Source organism: Rhinolophus sinicus, chromosome 12 (genome assembly GCF_057876585.1).
Source record: "Rhinolophus sinicus isolate RSI-liver-muscle chromosome 12, RSI-T2T, whole genome shotgun sequence".
Taxonomy (NCBI): Eukaryota; Metazoa; Chordata; class Mammalia; order Chiroptera; family Rhinolophidae; genus Rhinolophus; species Rhinolophus sinicus.
The window spans coordinates 39,869,004-39,889,219 of record NC_142512.1 but is presented as its reverse complement, the minus strand read 5'-3'; the positions used below and the strand labels follow the sequence as shown (position 1 = coordinate 39,889,219).

General features: G+C 42.7%; 1 protein-coding gene and 1 long non-coding RNA gene across 2 annotated transcripts in view; one reads left to right on the top strand and one right to left on the bottom strand.

The window, feature by feature from the left end:
• Nucleotides 1-1,387: 1,387 nt before the first annotated feature.
• The window catches only part of LOC141568817 (uncharacterized), a 323,632-nt gene continuing 304,803 nt past the window's right edge, over nt 1,388-20,216 (bottom strand). The window contains exons 5-6 of the long non-coding RNA XR_012492030.2: nt 15,237-15,361; nt 1,388-3,334 (exon numbers count right to left, since the gene is read on the bottom strand). This is a non-coding gene — a long non-coding RNA (uncharacterized LOC141568817). The remainder of the gene's footprint in view (nt 3,335-15,236; nt 15,362-20,216) is intronic.
• Nucleotides 3,358-4,703, top strand: KRTAP29-1 (keratin associated like protein 29-1). The gene has a single exon (XM_019747742.3). It carries the CDS (start codon nt 3,630-3,632, stop codon nt 4,701-4,703), a length of 1,074 nt encoding a protein of 357 aa, XP_019603301.3. The 5' UTR covers nt 3,358-3,629.

Below are 20,216 nucleotides of genomic sequence, written 5' to 3'. Positions count from 1 at the left end.
AGGCATTTGGCTTTGGTGCAGGGCTGACAGGAAGCCATTGAAGGGCTATATGCGGGGCAGGGGTGTGAAGAGCACTGAGTTTTGGAACGTCCCTCTGGCCTTGGTGTGGAGAACTGCATGGAGGAGCATGCTCTTGGATATATGCAGACTGGAGAGGAAGCCAGTGGCTTTGAGGTCCACAGTGGGATGAAAACAAGTGTGTGGGGGTCATAGTTACAATAAGAGAGGTGACCTGGATTTCTTGTGCAAGAGCTTTGTTTATGTTCTCCTAGTCCATAGAAGATACATTCTTTGTATACACTCCATACACATCCTCTTATAATCTCTAAGGATGGAGTCTCTTCAAAGTGGTCCCTGCTTACACTTAGTGCACAGAATGAAGGGCTATCCCTTGTCCTCAAGGTGCAGACAGGGCTATCCAGCACAGGAGAGGGTAGACCAGAGTTTCTCAACTTTGGCATACGGACATTTTGGGCTGGCTCATTCTTTGTTGTGGGGCCATCCTGTACATTATAGGATGCTAAGAAGCATCCCTGGCTTCTACGCACTAGAAGCCAGTAGCATCCCTTGATTGTGACAAAAAATGTCTCCAGACATTGCCAAACATCCCGTGTGTGTGTGTATGTGTATGTGCAAAACCCACCCCTGTTTGAGAACCACTGGGTTAGACAACGGCAGAGGGAGAAAATTAAAATTGAAACTTATCCTGCCACTAGTACTGGAGTTACTGTCTCATCAGGCTATTGGGGTTTAGCTCCGTCTCCTTCCAGAGTCAAGAGAGGCATTGGCCAGGGTCATAAATCTCTATGCCAAGCATGGACTCAGTCTTTCATGTAAATCACAGCAATCTGTGAGGTAAGATTTCTTTCCTTCTATTTATAGATGAAGAATATGAAGGCCAAACAATCCAAGTGCTCATTAACAGAGATAAGAAAACTGTGGCATGTTCATGCAATAAGATACTATGCTGCAGTGAAAAACTGCTGGACAGTGGCTATACTCAACAGGAGTGAACCTTACCAGTGTAATGTGGATTGATATAAACAAGCTTCAGAGAACACATATGTATCTAAAGTTCAAAACAACATACATACACATACATTCACATATGTATCAGTATATATGTATGTATGCATAATACAAACATACACATTACATTATATATACTACATATAGTTTATACACATATTCACAACGAAATGATAAACACAAAATTCAGATAGTCACAGCTGGTGTGACTATCATACAAATGACTAAAACCCAGTTCTGTCCAAAGCCTGTGTTTTTTACGTTATCACCATATTTCTTGCTATGATCACAACAGCACTTGGTGACACACAAGATGTTCTTAGTGCCTTGAACCACAGAAAAATGAAAGTTCTCTCTATTGAGGTTTCCTTTTTTTCAGCTTTATTGAGGTATAACTGACAAATAAAATTGTAAGATATTAAAAGTGTACATTGTGATGATTTGATACACATATATATTATGAAAGGATTTCTCCCATCTAATTAATCAACACATCCATCACCTCATATATTTATCTTTTTTTTTTGGTGAGAACATTTAAGTTCTTTTAGCAAATTTCAATGATACAATACAGTATAATCAACTATAGTCACCATGTTATCCATTAGCTCTTTGGACCTTATTCATCTTATAGCTGAAAGTTTGTGCCCTTTTACCAACCTCTTGAGAAGTTTCTTTAAGAGGAAGGGAGGCAAGAGAAGAATTAGGAAAAAAATGGATTGCTTTGAAACAATAAAGGTGGTACCTATGGGTTTCGGATATTGGTATCCTTTTCAGATTGAAGTTGACATGGTTTTTCAAATATAACCAAGTTCCATTTTGATTGACCTATTTGGTAAGACCAGAATTATTTCCTCTTGGAGATGAAAGCTTTGGGGTGTAGATGTTCAGGAAGAAAACACAGTGCATAGGTTCCTGTAGTTTGCAAGATGCCGAAATGAATAGTGATGAGATGAAGGGCAAAAGAACTTACTGATGCTGTGACATGAAAAGCAACGGTACAGGAAAGCCATTTTAAGTATAAGGGGGATGGCTTTCCAGGCACCATTCAATCAGAAAAATTTCTCTTGTCTTTAAAATGAGGGCGAGGAGGATATAAGGAAATGGCATTTTGTAGCTGGTACTTTGAAATGTACCTTCTGGAATTTCCAGCATTTTCAGTAATTATGAGGCAGACAGCAAGAATAACCCGAGCAACATCAATGCAGTGATGAATTCTGGGTACTCTGAACACCTGGGTCATGAGCTAAGAGGGCCCACAGAGTGAGTTAGTAGCAGATCCAGAAATCGAGACCAGCCCTATTGTGGTCTTTGCTCCATCGTGTACCTCTAGCGTAAACCAGGCCAGGACGTGGACTGGTGTGGGAGGCGGAAGTTTGCTGGCGAGGCAGAACCAGGACAAGCCCAGGGGAAGAGCAGAGGAATCAGGAGAGCCCCTCACAAATTCCTCCTGGAAGAGGTTGATTTAACACTAAAACCACTTTGCAATGATGTCCTCCCATCACTTCTGGTTGTTGCATTTTTGTATTTACAGAATTCACATGTTGTTGGCATCATAGTGTGAGTTTCATCTTTCTTGACGAAACATCTGGCAGTTTTTAATTTCCAGATTAAAAGATCGTCTTGGGTGCATTGGTAAGTGTATCGATCACATCAGTTTGAGCTAGCTGAAGATTACCATCACTGGACTGGGCAGATGACCCCCCGTGAGCCAGAGTGCTGCTGTACAAATGTCAGCCTTCAGTCACTATATTAGAATCTCCCCCGACCTCCTCTAAAGTCGGGAGGTCTAATAGGTGGTTAATTTCAGAGGTTTCTGGGTCACCCCAACCTAGGTTTGAATCTTATTTCTACCCTTTATTACTTGCAAAATTTTGGGAACATGATTCAAATTCTCTGAGCTAGTTATATTACCTCTAACATGGTGACAATTACTCTTATTAACCAGGGTCATTGCAAAGATTCCATGAAAAATGCAGTCAAAAGCTTGGTATGTAGTAAGTAGGTGAAAAATAGCAGCCATTAGTAGTGTTATTAGTACTAGCAAAGTTGAGCCTCAGGAAAGCCAGACGGGAAGGTTCGAGAAAGGGGTGAAGACACTGAATGGCCTTGGGATGCACAGCCTGGTTTTTTGTTCACCGTCTCGGATGTTGGCCTCCCTTAACTGGGTCAAGGCTTCATTTCCTGATTGAATGGTGTGGAGCTGCATTCCTGGTAGAAGAATGGGCTGCTTTGGCGAGGCTGTGGCCTCCTGATGAGAGGTTAATGCTGGGAAAGGCCTGCTTCAGGGAGGCTGGAGAACAACCTGTAAAAGAGACAGCTCATCCCAGAGCAGGAGATGCATCAAGGAACCCAAACTTAGCAAAGGAAACTCCCAACTCAACAGATGAGTTTTAAAAGTGGGGACAACGTCTTCCAGGCTCCTGAAGCCTGCTAATCAGATGTTTGTATGCAAATGAGTAGAAACAATAACAAGGAAAGATGCTCTCTGTCATGCTAACACCCCCAGTGAAGGACTATAAAAGCCCCTGTGCATTAGTTGTCTTTCAAACTCAGGGGTACCGAGTTTGCAACTTTCCAGCAAAGGTAGCACCAGCACCATGGTGGACAGCTGTTGTCCTGGAAACGCCATAGCCATTCCAGCTGTGCCCGCCATCTCCATATGCCCAAATGGTGGCAACTTCCGAAATGGTGTCTGTTTGCCTAATTCCTGGCGGAGTAGAATGTGGCAACTTGTCACATGCCAAGAAAACTGTCAGTCAGCCGGCAGTGGCCCCCATGGCTGTGAACCTGCTCCTTGCCAATCTACCTGCCTTCCAGCAACTTCCTGCATGGGTTTTGTTTGTCAACCCACTTGCTCCTGTATAGCCTGCTATGAATCGGGCACCGGTCAGTCTCCTTGTCTGGTTAGCTCTTGCCAGCCCTCCTGCTTGGAATCCACTGGTGGTCAGGCAAAGTGCTGTGATGCCAGCCACTGTCAACAAAGCTCCCGCTGGGAACCTGTGTTCGTGTCCAGACCGTGCCAGGCAGCTTGTGGCCAATCAGTCTGCTGTGATACTAGGTCCTGCCAGCCATCCTGCTCTGAGGTAACTTCCTGTCTTGAAACATCTTGCCCACCAACCGTCTGTGCAGCTAGGCCGTGCCAGTCAACTCGCTGCCAAGCAGGGTCATGTCAACCCATTAGTGGTGAAGACCAGCCCTGTAAATCAACTTATTACCAACCCATCTGCTACATTTTCAAGACTTGCCAATCATTTCCCCACGTGCCTGTTCCCTGCCAGCCGCCAACTTGTGCATTCAGCTCTTGCAATCCTACTTGCTGTGTGTCCTCCCCTTGCCAGGCACTGCACTGCCAACCAGCTTCTTCCATGTCCTTCACCTGCCAACCAGTGGCTAACTGCCAGCCCTCTTGTTCTGTAAAGAACCCTTGCAAACCAGCTTCCTGTGGCACCGTGCTTTCTGGCCAACCAACTTGTGGCGGACCCACTTCCTGCAACCAAAGTGGCTGCAAATCCCCTTCCTACCAACCAGCCTGCTGTGTGACAGGTTTAGGCAGATCGTCCGGTGGTGGCTCTGACTGCTTGCGAGCCACGCCCCCGCAGCTCTGCAAAGTCAGCACCTACTTGCCGACTTCCTGCCAACCCAGCTGCGCACCAGTTGTCCAGATTCTGTAAGGCAACATGTGGTGGATGGAGCACTTGTCACACCTCCTCTGAGATCTGCGGTGTCTGCAAGTGCAGAGCCGCCTGGGGACATGCCTCTGGCCAAGCACAGATGCTGTGTGCCTGCTAACATTACTGAGCCTGGCCCCATATGCTGTCCGGGTGCTGACGAGGAAACCTGTCGGGCCACTGGGAGATGCTTCTTAACTGAGGAGAACCTCTCAGCATGATCCACACGATAGCTTGCATTTCCTGATGTCCATTCATTTCACTTTAGCAAAGCCTTCTTCCCAGTTTTTCTTTTCATGCTGCCCAGTCTTTAAAAAGACTCCTTTGCTGGCAACTGCTAATTAAAATGTGACTGGTTAAGCATGATGAGTGTTTTCCTTCCTTTCAATACACCCCTTCGTAGATTTCCTTCAGGTCACATTTGAACATGAGGACCTTGGGTCTGCATTTGTCTGCAAGAGCAGCTCGTGTCTAGGATTATAGGTGCTCAAGCTGGCTTCCAACTTTTATGCCACCAAGAATTCTTCTGAGTTGAGTGGCCTCAGTTTCCCCACAGTGAATAGACTTAAGAAATCAAAGGCACAAATGGTCCAAGGAAGCCATAGGTTAAAACAAACATGAGCTTTCAGCCATGGAAAATACTTCAGGATTAATCCACTTAAAACTGGTTTAAATGATCAATTCACCTAATGGCCAATTGAAATAAAATTAAAAACTCTTTAGGAAAATTTGGCAGTTGTTTGTTTACTATGTTTTTGACTTTTTAGGAAACAGTTTTAAAAGCAATTAGTCTAAGGGACTTCTGATCAAGTTCTATATTTCTAGTGTGTAACTACCGAATCTAAACATTTCAAAAATGACTGGGTTGGTGGAAGATTGACAGTGTGTACTTGTAGCAATGTTGCACAGCCCTTCTTCAAGAGGCTCTGGAATCCCCCTGTATCAAGGGTCTCTGGGTCTGTAAAATGATGTAGGTCTGAAACCCCAACAATTCTCACACAGGTTAATAGGGGGACACATATGAAGATGTTTACGGTGGCATTTCTGTGATGACAAAGCTTTAAAGGAAGTCTGTTGTCCACTACTAGGAGAACAGGTGGGTAACAAGTGGTGATTCCTTCCATGAGGTATTATACGAAGATCGGACAATTAAGTTTGTGAACTTGTTGCAACAATGTTGCTAACCCTTTTTTGATATCAGAGGGATTACTCATTATGAATTTGTACCAAATGCACAGTTAACCAAGTTTACTATTTGGAAGTGCTGAAAAGGCTGCGTGAAAAAGTTAGACGACCTGAACTTTTCGCCAACAATTCATGGCTCTTGCATCACGACAACGCACCAGCTCACTGGTCTATGGCACTGTCTGTGAGGGAGTTTTTAGCCAGTAAACAAATAACTGTATTAGAATACCCTCCCTACTCACCTGATCTGGTCCCCAATGACTCTTTCTTTACCCGAAGATAAAGGAAATATTGAAAGGAAGACATTTTGATGACATTCAGGACATCAAGTGTCATACAACGACAGCTCTGATGGCTATTCCAGAAAGAGTTCCAAAATTGCTTTGAAGGGTGGACTAGGCACTGGTGTTGGTGTATAGCTTCCTAAGGGGAGTCCTTCAAAGGTGACCATAGTGATATTCAGCAATGAGGTATGTAGCACTTTTTCTAGGATGAGTTTGGGAACTTAATTGTCTGACCTTGTATTTGTCTGGTTCTCCAGAGAAACAGAGCAAACAGAATGTGTTTGTATGTATATGTGTGTGTATCTATATCTATACCTATAACTATACCTTGCAGATGAAGTCTGCAGGCTCTTTGCTGGAGAATGTGCATTAAACGAAATAAAAACAGCTTCCTGTAAGAGGAGAATGGGACAGAAGGAAAACAGGAATTAAATCAATTCATACGTAAGTACATAAATAAAAAAAATAAAAAATATAAGAGAGGGAACTTTCAAGGACCAAAAATGATGTGTCACCTAAGGAATATAATTGACTCAATTAATTACAACTGAAGTCTAAAGTCCAAAAAGAAAATTAAAAAGAGAAGGAAAGGGAAAGAGGGACTTTGGTATCACAAAAGAATTTCCATGGATGAAATGTCTTCCAGAAGTGACATTTTGATGGGTACCCTATTAAAATTCTCGCTCCTACGTCTTACATGGACATTTCAGTCATGTTAGAGGAAGGATGAGGCTTTGGGAAGTGGGATGCATCTTACCTCAGGCCTGAACAGAATTTCCAGCAACGTTCCTTACATTATACGTTTAAGGAGTTATCTTTCCTTAAGTAATTCGCTTATTGATACCAGAATTCTTGACATACTTTGCAATAGTTTTTCGACCCACCTAAGTCTATCCTATTCTTTTTATTGTTCCAATTATGGATTTCTCTGTTGTACTGGCAAATGCTGTCACTGGCCATCTGCCAACATGCAAGCTGCACATTTTAAACACATTAGGTGTAAAAGGTGTGTTAGGAAGCCTTGTATCTTTCCTATGCTTGGCAACAGTTTAAATAAGAGAGCATTTATTGGCTGATTTTAGGTTTGCTAGGACTTGTCCATAAAACATCTGAACCTCCCATTATAAACAATGTTCTGCCGAGCCCGAACATGCTCATAATTAAATCTCTATTTACACTTATGTCTTGCAAATCTTTACTTACACTTATGTCTTGCAAATCAGTTGGTCAAATGACCCAATTTATTTGCATCCTCATTCTGTGACATCCTTATTATTTTTATTTGAGCCTATGCTTGACCATCTCCAGAGAAGGAGCCACTCCACCTCCACAGGAAACACTGCTTCTCTGGATAGCTCCAGAGAAGAGTTTGCACTTATTTTTGCCAAAATTACTATCTACAGCTCCCATGACTGGTCTTGTTTCTTGACCCTATAAGACCACACAAGATACATCTACTCAACCTTCTGCAGACAGATATTCCCATATTTTGAGACATTGGGGCATTTCCTTCCCACAAAGGTTTTCTTTTCTCTTGGATAATTACTACCAGATACCTCCATTCTTCATTATGTGATTTGAATTCCAATTCCACTCTCAGGAGTATTGCTCTCTTCAAAGCACTTTCCAGTTATTCAATATTCCTTTAAAAGGAACATGATCAGAGGTTAACTCAAGATCTAGCTATTTTCCAAGCAGCCCAGGACATGGAGTAGTCATCCTTTTCTTATGAGTATAGCCCATATTTCTCCCGGTCATGTCTGCCTGATGATGTAATTAAGTACTATTCTTTAAGTTAGATATCGCAGCCCTACTAGGAGATTTGCTGGGATTTGAATGATTAGGTCCCTATTTAGTGAGGTGGCATCTGTCCTCCAATAGGGAACACTTGTGTCATTCTTCAAATGGTTTTCTGGTTCCTGTGTTGATATTCTCTGCTCCTGCCTTTGCACGCCTGTTAAGTTCACGTCCCTACGCCAGTCATACTGATGTCCTTACTGTCATCGTATGGAAGAAAGAGTTCTTCAGGTTTAGATTTAACATCAAGTATATGGTTCTTTAATTTGAGTTCAAGTTAGCCATAGAGCTTCTTTCCTAGCAAACTCCAGATGCTTTGAGTATCTGCAGAAAAGACTATCCAGTGTCTCTGCCTCAAGCTGTCTAAATTTCTCTATCTGCAGATTACCCTTCATTTTCCTTGAATAATGTCTATATTTGTTTATCGAAGTGGGAATCATTATAATTATATTTCTATTTTTTTTAGCTTTTTTTAAATTTAAATTTAAATTTAAATTTTTTAAATTTATTGGGGTGACAATTGTTAGCTTTCTTTAAAATTAAAGTTCATTGGGATAACAATGGTGAGGGTAAATGGGATCAAATATACGGTGACAGAAGAACTGACTCTGGGTGGTGAACACACAATGTAGTGTATAGATGATGTATTACAGAATTGTACACTTGAAACCTACTGTGTTTTCTTGAAAATAAGACCTCGCTGGACATCAGCTCTAATGCGTCTTTTGGAGCAAAAATTAATATAAGACCCGGTATTATATTATATTATATTATATTATATTATATTATATTATATTATATTATACCGGGTCTTATATTAATATAAGACCGGGTCTTATATTAATTTTTGCTCCAAAAGACACATTAGAGCTTATGATTCGGCTAGGTCTTATTTTCGGGGAAACACGGTATGTAACTTTACTAACCATCTTATTTCTGATTCTGAATCCTGTATTTTCTACATAAGTTAGTTCAGAGCCTGTAAGATTCCTATTTCTTTTGTGACTAATTTGACTTTGAAATTGCTTCTTTTGTTGTCATTTCTAAAAGTTCTCTCTCCTTAGTTAAATGAAATCTATTTCAGAGTTTGGGCTTGGAATCTAACATTCTTTCTTGTTTCAAGCATATACATAAGAAAAATCCCAAGGTGCAATTTCTGAACCACGAACTATGGGAGACATTCCAAGAAGCTTTCCAGTGATGAAAGAGCTGAGCTTTCTCCAGTTTGAATGGACAAAACGAAGACCAAGACTGGTTTTCCGACATGAACCCCTATTCTTTCCCTAACAGTATTACATTCACTGAAGTGCCTAACCTAGAGATTGACATTCATGTTTGATCCAAATCATAAGAAAAATATAACTCATGGGAGGGAGGGAAGGAATATGATGAGTGTGAACAAAAACAACAACCAAAAAATAAGAGTCCATGCAACATTCTCATGACACTACATCACTGAGGATTCTTTTTTTGGGGGGGCTGGGGGGAAGAGAAGAGAAAGGTAAATAAATCCAGTCATCCCAAAATACAGTTATGGTAGAGATGAACTAAAATGCAAATTTCCTCATGGATGTTCACGTACAGTCATACAAGGGAGGATGCACGACAAGTGGGGGCTCCAGGAAGATACCACCCAACACTCGGACTATACATTAAAAAGGGCCAAAACCAAATCATGTGAAGTCACCTTAAAAAGAAGGATATCTTCAAAGTCTGAGGAATTGATTCAGATCTGATTGAAGACATAAGCAATGTGCAACTTAGCTGAGGGTGTTGGTGTCACAGAAAGTCAGAGTTAAGACAGCACTGAAAGAAATGCTGGCACTGCCCAGCCACGCACTGCTTGGGGGAGAGGGAGACTTAGTTGCAGGACTGCTGTCAAGTTCCACGGGCGAGAACTACTGTGAAATAAATGCATCCAATGCCATTTAGTGTCTTTAACTTCCTGTACTGTTTCCTTGCTCATGTGGTCGCTGAGAAGTTCCTGTTAGAGTTAATTCTCCTGTAAGGAAGTTCGTAAGTAGGCGTCCTCGTTTTATGGGCTTGGCTAACTCATGGTGAGTCTGCTCCAAGAAGAGGCTTCACCCTCGGTGTGTGAACAAAATCAGGTCCAGAGTCTGCCAAGCTCAGGGCAGATCCTTGATAACTTAATGGAGGCTGTGAATTCCGCCCCGAATGCCTTTTGGAAGACAGCTTTTCTTTTTTCCTCTTCAAGGGAATGCCTATTATGGCAATGTGTATGTTTTCTTTAAAGCATTGTGTATTTGGATGCTTATGAACTTCAGAGAATGATAACATGTCAGTAAGCAATCAATTAAATAATGATGGGGCCAGGCAGAGTGTTTAGGGATCTCAAAGACTCTCAGGCATGGAAGGAATCCTGACACACTTCCTGCCTCTGGTCGTCAGTTCCAATGCTTGGATGTCCAGTAATAAAAAATTCCTACATCCAGGTCCACTCCATCCTTGGGTAGCTCTTTTAAAGAGTTTCTCCACATTTCAGGTTATACTCATTCTAGGTGCCCTGAACTTTTTCTCCATCAGAAGCATCTGTGTCTGTACAATCAGAATGGCATTTCTGAGCACTTCTCTACCCATATTAGCTCTGCTCTCTATTTCACTGCCCTTTGCCAGGGAGTCACATTCCTTTTCCTCTAGATGTGGCAATTATCTTCCTGCTCTGTAGAACGCAGCTCCAGTCAAGAAAGCATTTCCCTGACTGGTTAGCACACATCTTAAGAGAGTTGCAGAGACTTAAGAGAACAGTCCGAAGAATCTGCTTTTTAAGATTCTTAGAGGGAAAAGGGGAACACTTTTCCAAGGCTGAGATCGTGATTTTATTGCCAGAGAGAGGCAGCAGAGCAGCAGCTGGTACACTGATCTACAGGAAATAAGGAAGAAAAAAAAAATCAAAGTGAAGCAGGCTCCACTCCACTGAGAAGCCTCACAATAATTAACAGGATGTTTGGTTGTGAACAAAGCTGGCGGAGTAAGATTATTGTCACGTCTATCATTGACAGGTCTATCATTTAGGAGAAAATTCCAGTTTGTTTCCCAACATGGCTGTACAAATTTATACCACCCTCCACCCGCTTCCAACATGCAAGAGATTCTGTGGATTCACATCTTACCTAAATTATTAATATTGTCAGACTTTTAAATTGTTTTTCAACATGGTGGTGTAAGTTGGACTCTTGTTGAGGTTTTGATTTGTATTTTCTTCATTACTTCCCATTTTGAGTATTTTTTCACATGTGTATGGGCTATATGTTTCCTCTAATGTAAAATTCCTAACCATATCTTTTACCCAATTTTCTATTGAGTTGTTCATGATTACTGGTTTGTGGGAGTTGTTTCCTTGTTCTGGAGACCAATCCTTCACCTCTGTGTATATTGTGTGGGACAAAAGAACTGGGCAGTCAGCTCATGAAAAATAGTAAATACCTGTTCTTTAGTAATAAATAGTTACAGCAACAAATAATTAATATAATTTAAAAATCTGTTTTATCCATATTTCATACCCAACTTTTATTTCATGATATTATTGAATTTTGTCTTGTATCATTTTAGCTGATCAAACTTCCCAGAGTTTTACCTATTTTGTTCACTTCTTTAAAGACAAAACTTTTGGCTTTGTTGAAATCACTACTTCTTCTTTGTTTTCTGTTTTATTAATTTCCACCTTTTTTTTTAAGTATTCATTTTCTTCTATGTTGGGGCCAATGCTATACTTTTCACCTAATTTCTTAAGTGAAGCATTTAATTCATTAATTTTGAGATTTTCTTCTCTCCTAATATAAAGAGAGAAACATATAAATTATCCTCAAAACATTGCTTGGTCTGCATCCCATGAGTTTTGATGTCACATTTTATTATCCAATTCTATACATTTAGACAATTCCTCTATTGATTTTATTCTTGTGTTTTTAACATTTATCCATTTTCCGCACCTATCTTGGTTCTGTATGACACAAGTAGGAAGGGGTGCTACTGGCATCTAGTGGGTGGAAGCCAGGATGCTGCTAAACATCCCTTGACGGTCATGACAGGGCACGTCTACCCCATCAACAAAGCAGTATCTGGCCCAAAATGTCAATAATGCCAAGGCTGAGGAACACTGATTTAGACCAATATCTAAATAAAATCAACAAATATTACTACCTCAACTTATCTTCTTCCCCTGTTATGAACTAGGCAGTCTCCTCAGAGAATACCAGGTACGTCTGGGCTTGATGCGTGCTTCAGCTTCTGAGCTCACAAAACTCAGAATGGTGTTTTGTAGAGTCTGTGGAATGGCTCAAAGGTAAAGCTTTCATGATGTGCTTAGCTCAGATTCCCAGGACCGTGTCCATACTTCATTTCCGTGACAATGTTCTGGTTAAGAGAAAAAAATGGACTGAAAATTTAGGGTTACATGAAATACGGCCGAGGGCATGTGTTTTACTCGATCCCTTTTTTATACTCCACACTCTATGTGGTGCAATGAAAGAGACCATCCCAGAATGCCAACCCCTGTCATCAAAGAACAGGTGTCTTTAGCTAAGCCTCTGGCTTATGTGCTAGCACAGCACCAGGAATACAACGGATCTTAAACATGGAGGGTGGCTCTTAAAGCCAACCTACTGGGCTACACATGCGTGGTCACACTGTTAACTGGAGGGCTGACTTGAGGTTTTGGGACTAGGTGGAAGAACTCACGTGTAAGAGAAAAATGATCTGCATATGGAAAGGTTTACTTTCAAAGGTACACAGACAACGAAAGCCCACATCTCCCCAGTATTCAGACCTCTGTTTTCTTTGTGCTTGTAGTAAGCTGTAAATGTAAGATCTCAGAGCTAGAATCAGAGACCCTAGCCCTTGACCAAACTCTGTCCATAACTAGCCAAGTGACCTTTATTCATCTGTAAGAGGGAGGTGATCATCTTGGCTCTGCTCATTTAGGGGTCACTGTCAGGCTCAGAATAGATAATCCTTGTGAAATGAAATAGGAGTGTAAGGCCTTGAAAGTAAATGCTGTACAAAAAGCAAACTTACAGCATAGGCTGGAAGATAGCAAAGACTTTATAGGGAAGGAACCAGAGAAGCTTCCCACAGCTGGGAAGACAATGCAAAGGGATCATAGAAAGAGTGAAATAAGACAGAAGAATAATGAGTGCATTAGAAAAAAAATGACTATAAAAAACTAGTACATATGGAAGAAACCTAAGAAGCCTACATAATGATTTGTGCTTTAGGTTACTTAGAGGGAAAGCGGTGATCATGCTTGCAAAGCAGACACAATGCCTGTAGGCCAAGGAGACCTGAGACCTGCAGCTATCACAGACATCAGGCGCAAGTAAAGACGAACAAACTCAGACAGAAGTGGACTGCATCTTACCACACTTACTCACAGAACCTTTTAAATAAGCATATGACTGACAGAAAGATGGTGGCTGCATGCTGGATTTTGGTAAAGCCTGGGGATGGAGCTTGTGGCAGTAACTCAAGAGGGGACAGGCTGTTTGTCAGGTTAGTCTGTGTCACAAGATTCCCTGGTGGAAGGATCCTTAGCAGGAAGGCTGGCAGCAGCTGGACACACAACAGCTGGATCCACAGCAGGTGGGCTGGCGGCAAGGGGAGCAGCACGAGTCATGGTACCAGGGATGGAACCTGGACTCCTGTTCAGTGGTGAGCTTTTCAGAACCTGATGATTCCTTCTGTTCTGGGACTTTTATACATGGTACCTCCCAAAGTCTGGACCAATAAGCAGGACTTTCCCTGTTGTTTTTTATATTGTTTTCCGTATTCATTGGGGGAGTTAGGAAGCTGGTCCCTAAGTGCTATGAATCTTCAGAAAACAAGTATTTAATGTGTTTTGTAATTGAGAATAATTCATAGAAACGTTTTCAGATAAAAGGAAGGTGCTCACGTCCTCTGCAATGTTCTCCTTTGCTCACACTCTGGTCGTATGAGATGGTCCCTGATGCCTCATGAGGGTCAGTGCACGTGTCCTCCCCAGTTTCATTTCTCCAGCTGGCTTAGATGGGAAGTGTCCCCGTGGTGACGGGCATGGTGCTGATATGTTCACGGTGACAGCTGAATCCATGCTGAGTCCAAGTCTGTTTCCCCACAAAAGCCTGACTGACTCTCGACCTCTACAGGGATCTCTCTGGGGGAACCTGCCCCACCTGTGTGGCCCAGTTCTGTCACGGGCACCTGGGTAGAGGATGTTTAGCACAATCTCTTCCATATTTAGCACAGCAGAACTGACGCAGGGGGGTAGAGGCAGAAGCAGTACCCTGAGACTCTTTTTCTTTTTCTTTCTTTCCTTCCTTTCTTCCTTTTTCTTCCTTCCTCTCTCCTTCCCTGCTTCCCTCCTCTTCTTGCTCCTCTCCTCCCTCCTCCTCTGCGGCCACTTTCTTGTTCTTCTTCCTTTCCTCTTCCTCCCTTTCTTTCCTCTTCTTCTAGCAGCTGTGTTTGTCCACCACACTGAAGAACCCAATAATGGATTTGAGTGGAGAACATCATAGGAGGTAAATGAGGTTTTGAACACCCCATCCACATATGTTGAATCCTAGTGTGTTCAGGCCAATTTCTAGCAGCCAGATCTGCATCTTTATGCCTAAGGGCTCTTTTCTTGCAACAGCAGAAAGTCATGGTACCTGTGCTGTCACACTGAGTAAAACACTCAACCAGTGCGTCCGGAGGGTTGCTTTATACGGACTCAGCTTCCTCCCTGCTCAATGAGGGTAATCCTAAAGGGTGTGTTTTACAGCGTTTCTAATATGTTCCCGTAGGTATACGCTTCAGCTGTCCATTGTGATACTGGCTTAACAGTGTCTCTTTCCTGTATCACCTCCACACTCTCCAACCAGTGCGACCTGCATGCTCCAGATAAACTACATTCACTTGAATCTTTCCTTCAAAGTAACTTCTGGGAGAAACCACACTGTGACATTACTTTACTGCCTTAGTATGACATTACTTACTTCCCATCTCTAACATGGGAACATTCATGCCAGCCTTGAACATTTCTTCAAGAGTGAAAGATATGTACATAAAGCATTTAGTGAATACCTAACAAATAGTAGGCCACCCCAAGCACATTTGTTAGTCACCCAGCAAGGAACAGTAGTCAGCAGAGTTGGTCTTGGCGACCTCTTAGCGCATCCCAGATACACGGTCTCAGGAGGTGGTGCGTTAGTTCATCAGAGGTACCGCTACCACTTCCAAGGAGGTGACTCCAGTCCCAAACTCTTCTATTTCTCTCAAAGCCTGTATCAAGCCTTACCTCAATGAATGCCTGGGCAGCACTGTTAGTTCTGGACCCAAATCACCAGCCTGCTGTTTACCGTGACCACTATGAATGCACAAGCTCTTCCACTTTTCTTCTTTCTCACATTCTTCCGATTTCCCCTGAAACACAAATTTTTATTTCTCTCAAATGCTTCATAGTGGACTCACAAAAACACAGGAGATTGTTCTGTTTCCTTGGAAGGTTGAGATATTATGGATTACCAAAGTCATACATACCCATGCAGAGTTTTTCAGTTCTTACTAAATTTTCTTAATACTATTTTGATCAGAGTGACAAACTGCCTCAAAGTTGGGGAACATAGAATGTTTTGCAGGAAATTACTTAATCCCTTTGTAGTCTAGTCAATAGGTACTCAGGAGAAGGAGGCCGCACAAGAACTTGATTTGCATGATAGCAGAGAACAGATCTCTTTCGCGGAGGCTCTTCCTTGTGAGGACACACTGGATGCTCACAAATCTAGGACGCAGATGAAAGCAAGCATGAGTGGCTGGACAGCGCCTGAGACAGGAGAGGATCCTGTACCCACGAGAACTCCACAACGCAGTCCCTGCTGCCCTAACATGTCGCTGAAGGTGCTGAGGTGTGGGACACGGACTTTGGGGGAACATTGTAAACAGGCGTTACCTGCTTACACATACAAGAGAATATCACTTCCATTGTTAAAGAAGAAACACAAATGAACATCTTTTTTTTTTTTTTTTTTTTTTTTTTTTTTAAGATTTTATTGGGGAAGGGGAATGGACTTTATTGGGGAACAGTGTGTACTTCCAGGACTTTTTTTTTCCAAGTCAAGTTGTCCTTTCAGTCTTAGCTGTGGAGGGCACAGCTCAGCTCAAGGTCCAGTTGCCATTTCTAGTTGCAGGGGGCACAGCCCACCACCCCTTGCAGGAGTCGAGGAATCAAACTGGCAACCTTGTGGTTGAGAGGACATGCTCCAACCAACTGAGCCATCCGGGAGCTCAGCGGCAGCTCAGCTCAAGGTGCCGTGTTCAATCTTAGTTGCAGGGGGCGCAGCCCACCATCCCTTGTGGGACTTGGAGGAGTTCAACTGGCAACCTTGAGGTTGAGAGCCCACTGGCCCATGTGGGAATGGAACCGGCAGCCTTCAGAGTTAGAAACATGGAGCTCTAACCGCCTGAGCCACGGGGCCAGCCCTCAAATGAACATCTTGCTGGTTTTCAGCCGCAGGGTTCTTCTAACTGTTTTGAGATAGGAATGTAAGTGCCATTGAGCAGGAACAGAAGACACAGCCTTGGGTGTGAGTCTGTCCGTCAGCTGTGTGACATTACCCCGTGAAATGTTCTCGTAGGAAGAATGGAGAAGATTATTTGTGGGAGACTGTATGAGGCTCAGAACGCGTAACGCATGAGCCACGCAACATGTGCATGAACGCTTACATCGGGAATGCTGTACAATGAAACAACACAACAGGGATGCATGACGGTACAGGATTTACTGAGAAATATAGATAAGACTCCTGCATCTAGGGAACCGATGCAAGGTGATCATGAAAAGAAGACAGCAGGATACGAGAATCATGAGTACCTTGAAAAAGAAAAATGATTGTGAAGATTATCAACAGTTGCAGAAAACCTATGGAACAGTTACAAAGATTTGTTTTTCTAAGTTACATTGTGAGAAACGGTAAAGATCCTGACTTCAGAGTCAAAGCCAGACCGTAACTCCGTACTGAGGATGCACGAAGCTGGCACATGACCACATACACGGGACGAAGAGAAGTGGGGAGTCCTCTGCTCTCAGCAAGCCGATTCAGAGGCTTCTATCAGGCAGATGAGTCACAGAAATTGTGGCAGAGAAGCTAGTTTTCAACGAAGTCTTGGAAGTGAATTTGTTTCCAAAATGGCAAGTCAGTTAACAGAAGGAGTTGTGTGCAGTGGTTGTTCTTCGGTGAGGTTATCAGCAGGAACAAGGCTGGCAGCAGCTGGACACACAGCAAGGGCGACAGCAGGTGGTCCTGCAGCAGGTGGTCTGGCAGCAGCTGGGGCGGCAGCAGGGCTGGCAGCAGCTGCTCACACAACAAGGCTGGCAGCAGCTGCTCACACAACAAGGGCGGCAGCAAGGCTGACAGCAGCTGGACCCACAGCAGCTGGGCTGGCAGCAGCTGCTCACACAGCAGGGACGGCAGCAGGTGGTCCTACAGCAGGTGGTCTGGCAGCAGGTGGGGCGGCAGCAGGGCTGGCAGCAGCTGCTCACACAGCAGGGACGGCAGCAGGGCTGACAGCAGCTGCTCACACAGCAGGGACGGCAGCAGGGCTGGCAGCAGCTGCTCACACAGCAGGGACGGCAGCAGGGACGGCAGCAGGTGGTCCTACAGCAGGTGGTCTGGCAGCAGGTGGGGCTGCAGCAGGGCTGGCAGCAGCCTGACCCACAACAGCTGGACTCACAGCAGGTGGGCTGGCAGCAAGGGGAGCAGCACATGGTGTCAGGGGTGGAGGGTGAGTTTCTGTTCAGAGGTGAGTTTCTCAGATTCTGATGAGCCCTTCTGTTCTGGGGCTTTTATACCCTGGACCCCAATGTTGGGACCAATAAGCAGGACTTTCCTTGTTGTTTATGTTGTTTTTGTGTCACTGGGAAATTATCACGGAGGAAGTTGTTCCCTTTGTGTTTTGAGGCTTCTGTAAATTTCTGTTTGATCTTCTTCTTAATTGGGAATACTACTTAAGGACCGTTTCCAGAAATGAGACAGTGAGGAATCATCCCCAGCAACATTTCTGGTCATGTGACGCCATCTGGTCATGTGATAGTGCCCGCTGGTTGGAGGAAGGTCAGGAGAGTTGTTCTTTCTCAGCTTTGCTCCTTTGGCCGTGTTTAGATTGGGAAGTGCCCTGAGAGGTCAGCACCTGACGGGTCTGTGGGAATGAAGCCCTGCGTGAGTCCAAGTCTGATACCTCCGAAAGTCTGGTTCAAGGCTCTAGCATGTGTCTCTCTGTGGTGATCTGCTCAAAATGTGTTTCCCAGGTCTATCAGAGACCTTGGGCAGAGGACAGTTGGCAAATCAGCACCAAAACAGGAGGATGGAGGCAGAAGCCGTACACTGGGTTTCAGAGCATCAGTCCATTAATGTTCCGTCTCTAGTTCTAGGTGGGTCAGTATCTCAGGTGAGACATTCCAACTTGCACATAACTTGGTTTTATAAATTGTGGCAAACAGATGCGATGAGATGACAGCCAAGGTATATTTGAATTTGTGAATCGATACGAGAATATTTCAACAAATGTGGAAAATTGTCAAGCATAAATTCTTAAATGTTTATTCTTCCTAAGTCTCTCTCTTTTCTGGCTACATATGTAGGAGTGAGATTGCTGTATGACAGGGAAAGCATATAGTCAATAGTGGTAGAAAGAAGGAACAGTGTTTCAGGCTCCACTTCCAGTAGTGTCACCTGCTCTTTCTGGTATTCTGAGCCTCCTGAATTCTGCTGGTGTATATCGTTGCTGGTTTGTTTTTTTAATTGAGGTGTAATTGACATATAAAGTTATATTAGTTTCAGTTGTAGAACATAATGATTTGATATTTGTATAATTTTCAAAATGATCACCACAGTAAGTCTAGTTAACATCTGTCATTATCTATAATTGTAATTTTTTTCTAGTGATGAGAACTTTTAAGATCTACTGTCTTAGCAACTTTCACTATGCAACACAGTATTATTAATCATAGTCCCCTTTTGTACATTACATTCTCATGATTAATTTATTGCATCACTGGAAGTTTGTATCTTTTGGCCCCCTTTACCCATTTTGCCCACCCCCACACACTCCACCACTGGCTACCACCAGTGTGTTCTCTGTATTGATAAAATCAGTATTTTTGTTTACATTCCAGAGATAAGTGAGGTCATTTAATATTTGTCTTTCTCTGTCTGGCTTATTTCACTAAGCGTAATGCCCTCTAGGTCCATGTTGTAGTAGATGAAAAGATGTTTGTTTTTGGTTTTTTTCATGGCTGAATAATATTCCTGTGTGTGTGTGTGTGTGTGTGTGTGTGTGTGTGTGTGTGTGTACAGAGACACGGGTACAGGGTGGTTGGTGCATATATATCCATTGATGTATGCGTACAGAGAAAAGGGATCTTGTGGGTCCATACAAATTTTAAGATTTTTTCTATTTCTATTTGTGCTTCTGACTGTGCACAGCATTTCCCTATTGACTGCATGAATTTTGTGAGGCTCATTTTTCTTCAAGGACCCTGTCACTGGCCTTGGAAACTGTACCTTTATTTTTAAGATGAAGCTCAGAGTCAAAATATTGTAGATGTTACCAGATTCTGGTTTAATGGAATGAAATATCCTTGAAATATGCGGCCATATTTTATCATTCTTATTATTTGTGTCTGTGCCGATTTGTAAGATGCTTCTAGTTTGCGTCATCCATTAACTGTACTAGGTTTCAACAAAGATTGTGCAGCTGTTTATCTCTGATTTTATGTTCAGCCATAAGTTTTCTGTTGTGAAAGCAGAAGACATTATATTTTTGCGACGAGAGTTAAAATATTATGGAATTGTACTCAAATCCCTGTTGTGGCCCTCATCAGCTGTGTGTGTGGGAAAATGTAGACTATACTTACACCAACTATGAATTCATTTCTCACATACGCTGTGTTATCATCCCTTACAATTAAGTATTTATCCGCTATCATCTTATGTATTATGTCCACTTAGGATTCCTCTGGAAGTGTTTTCTTTCCCTTTCTTTCCTTCTTTTACTGGTCTACAGCCAGTCCACAGTCAGATACTTTGTTAAGAGACCACAATTCTTATTTTTTCAATGATGTGCCAGAAACAATATACTCATCACTCTTGTTAATTAATAGAGAAGAGTTTCTTTTCCTTTTCTTTTCATCGATAATCCAAGATACTGTCTTTCATTTATCTTCAGATCCCAGGTTTAATACAAACTAACCTCAATTTATAAATTGTAAACATCAAAACCA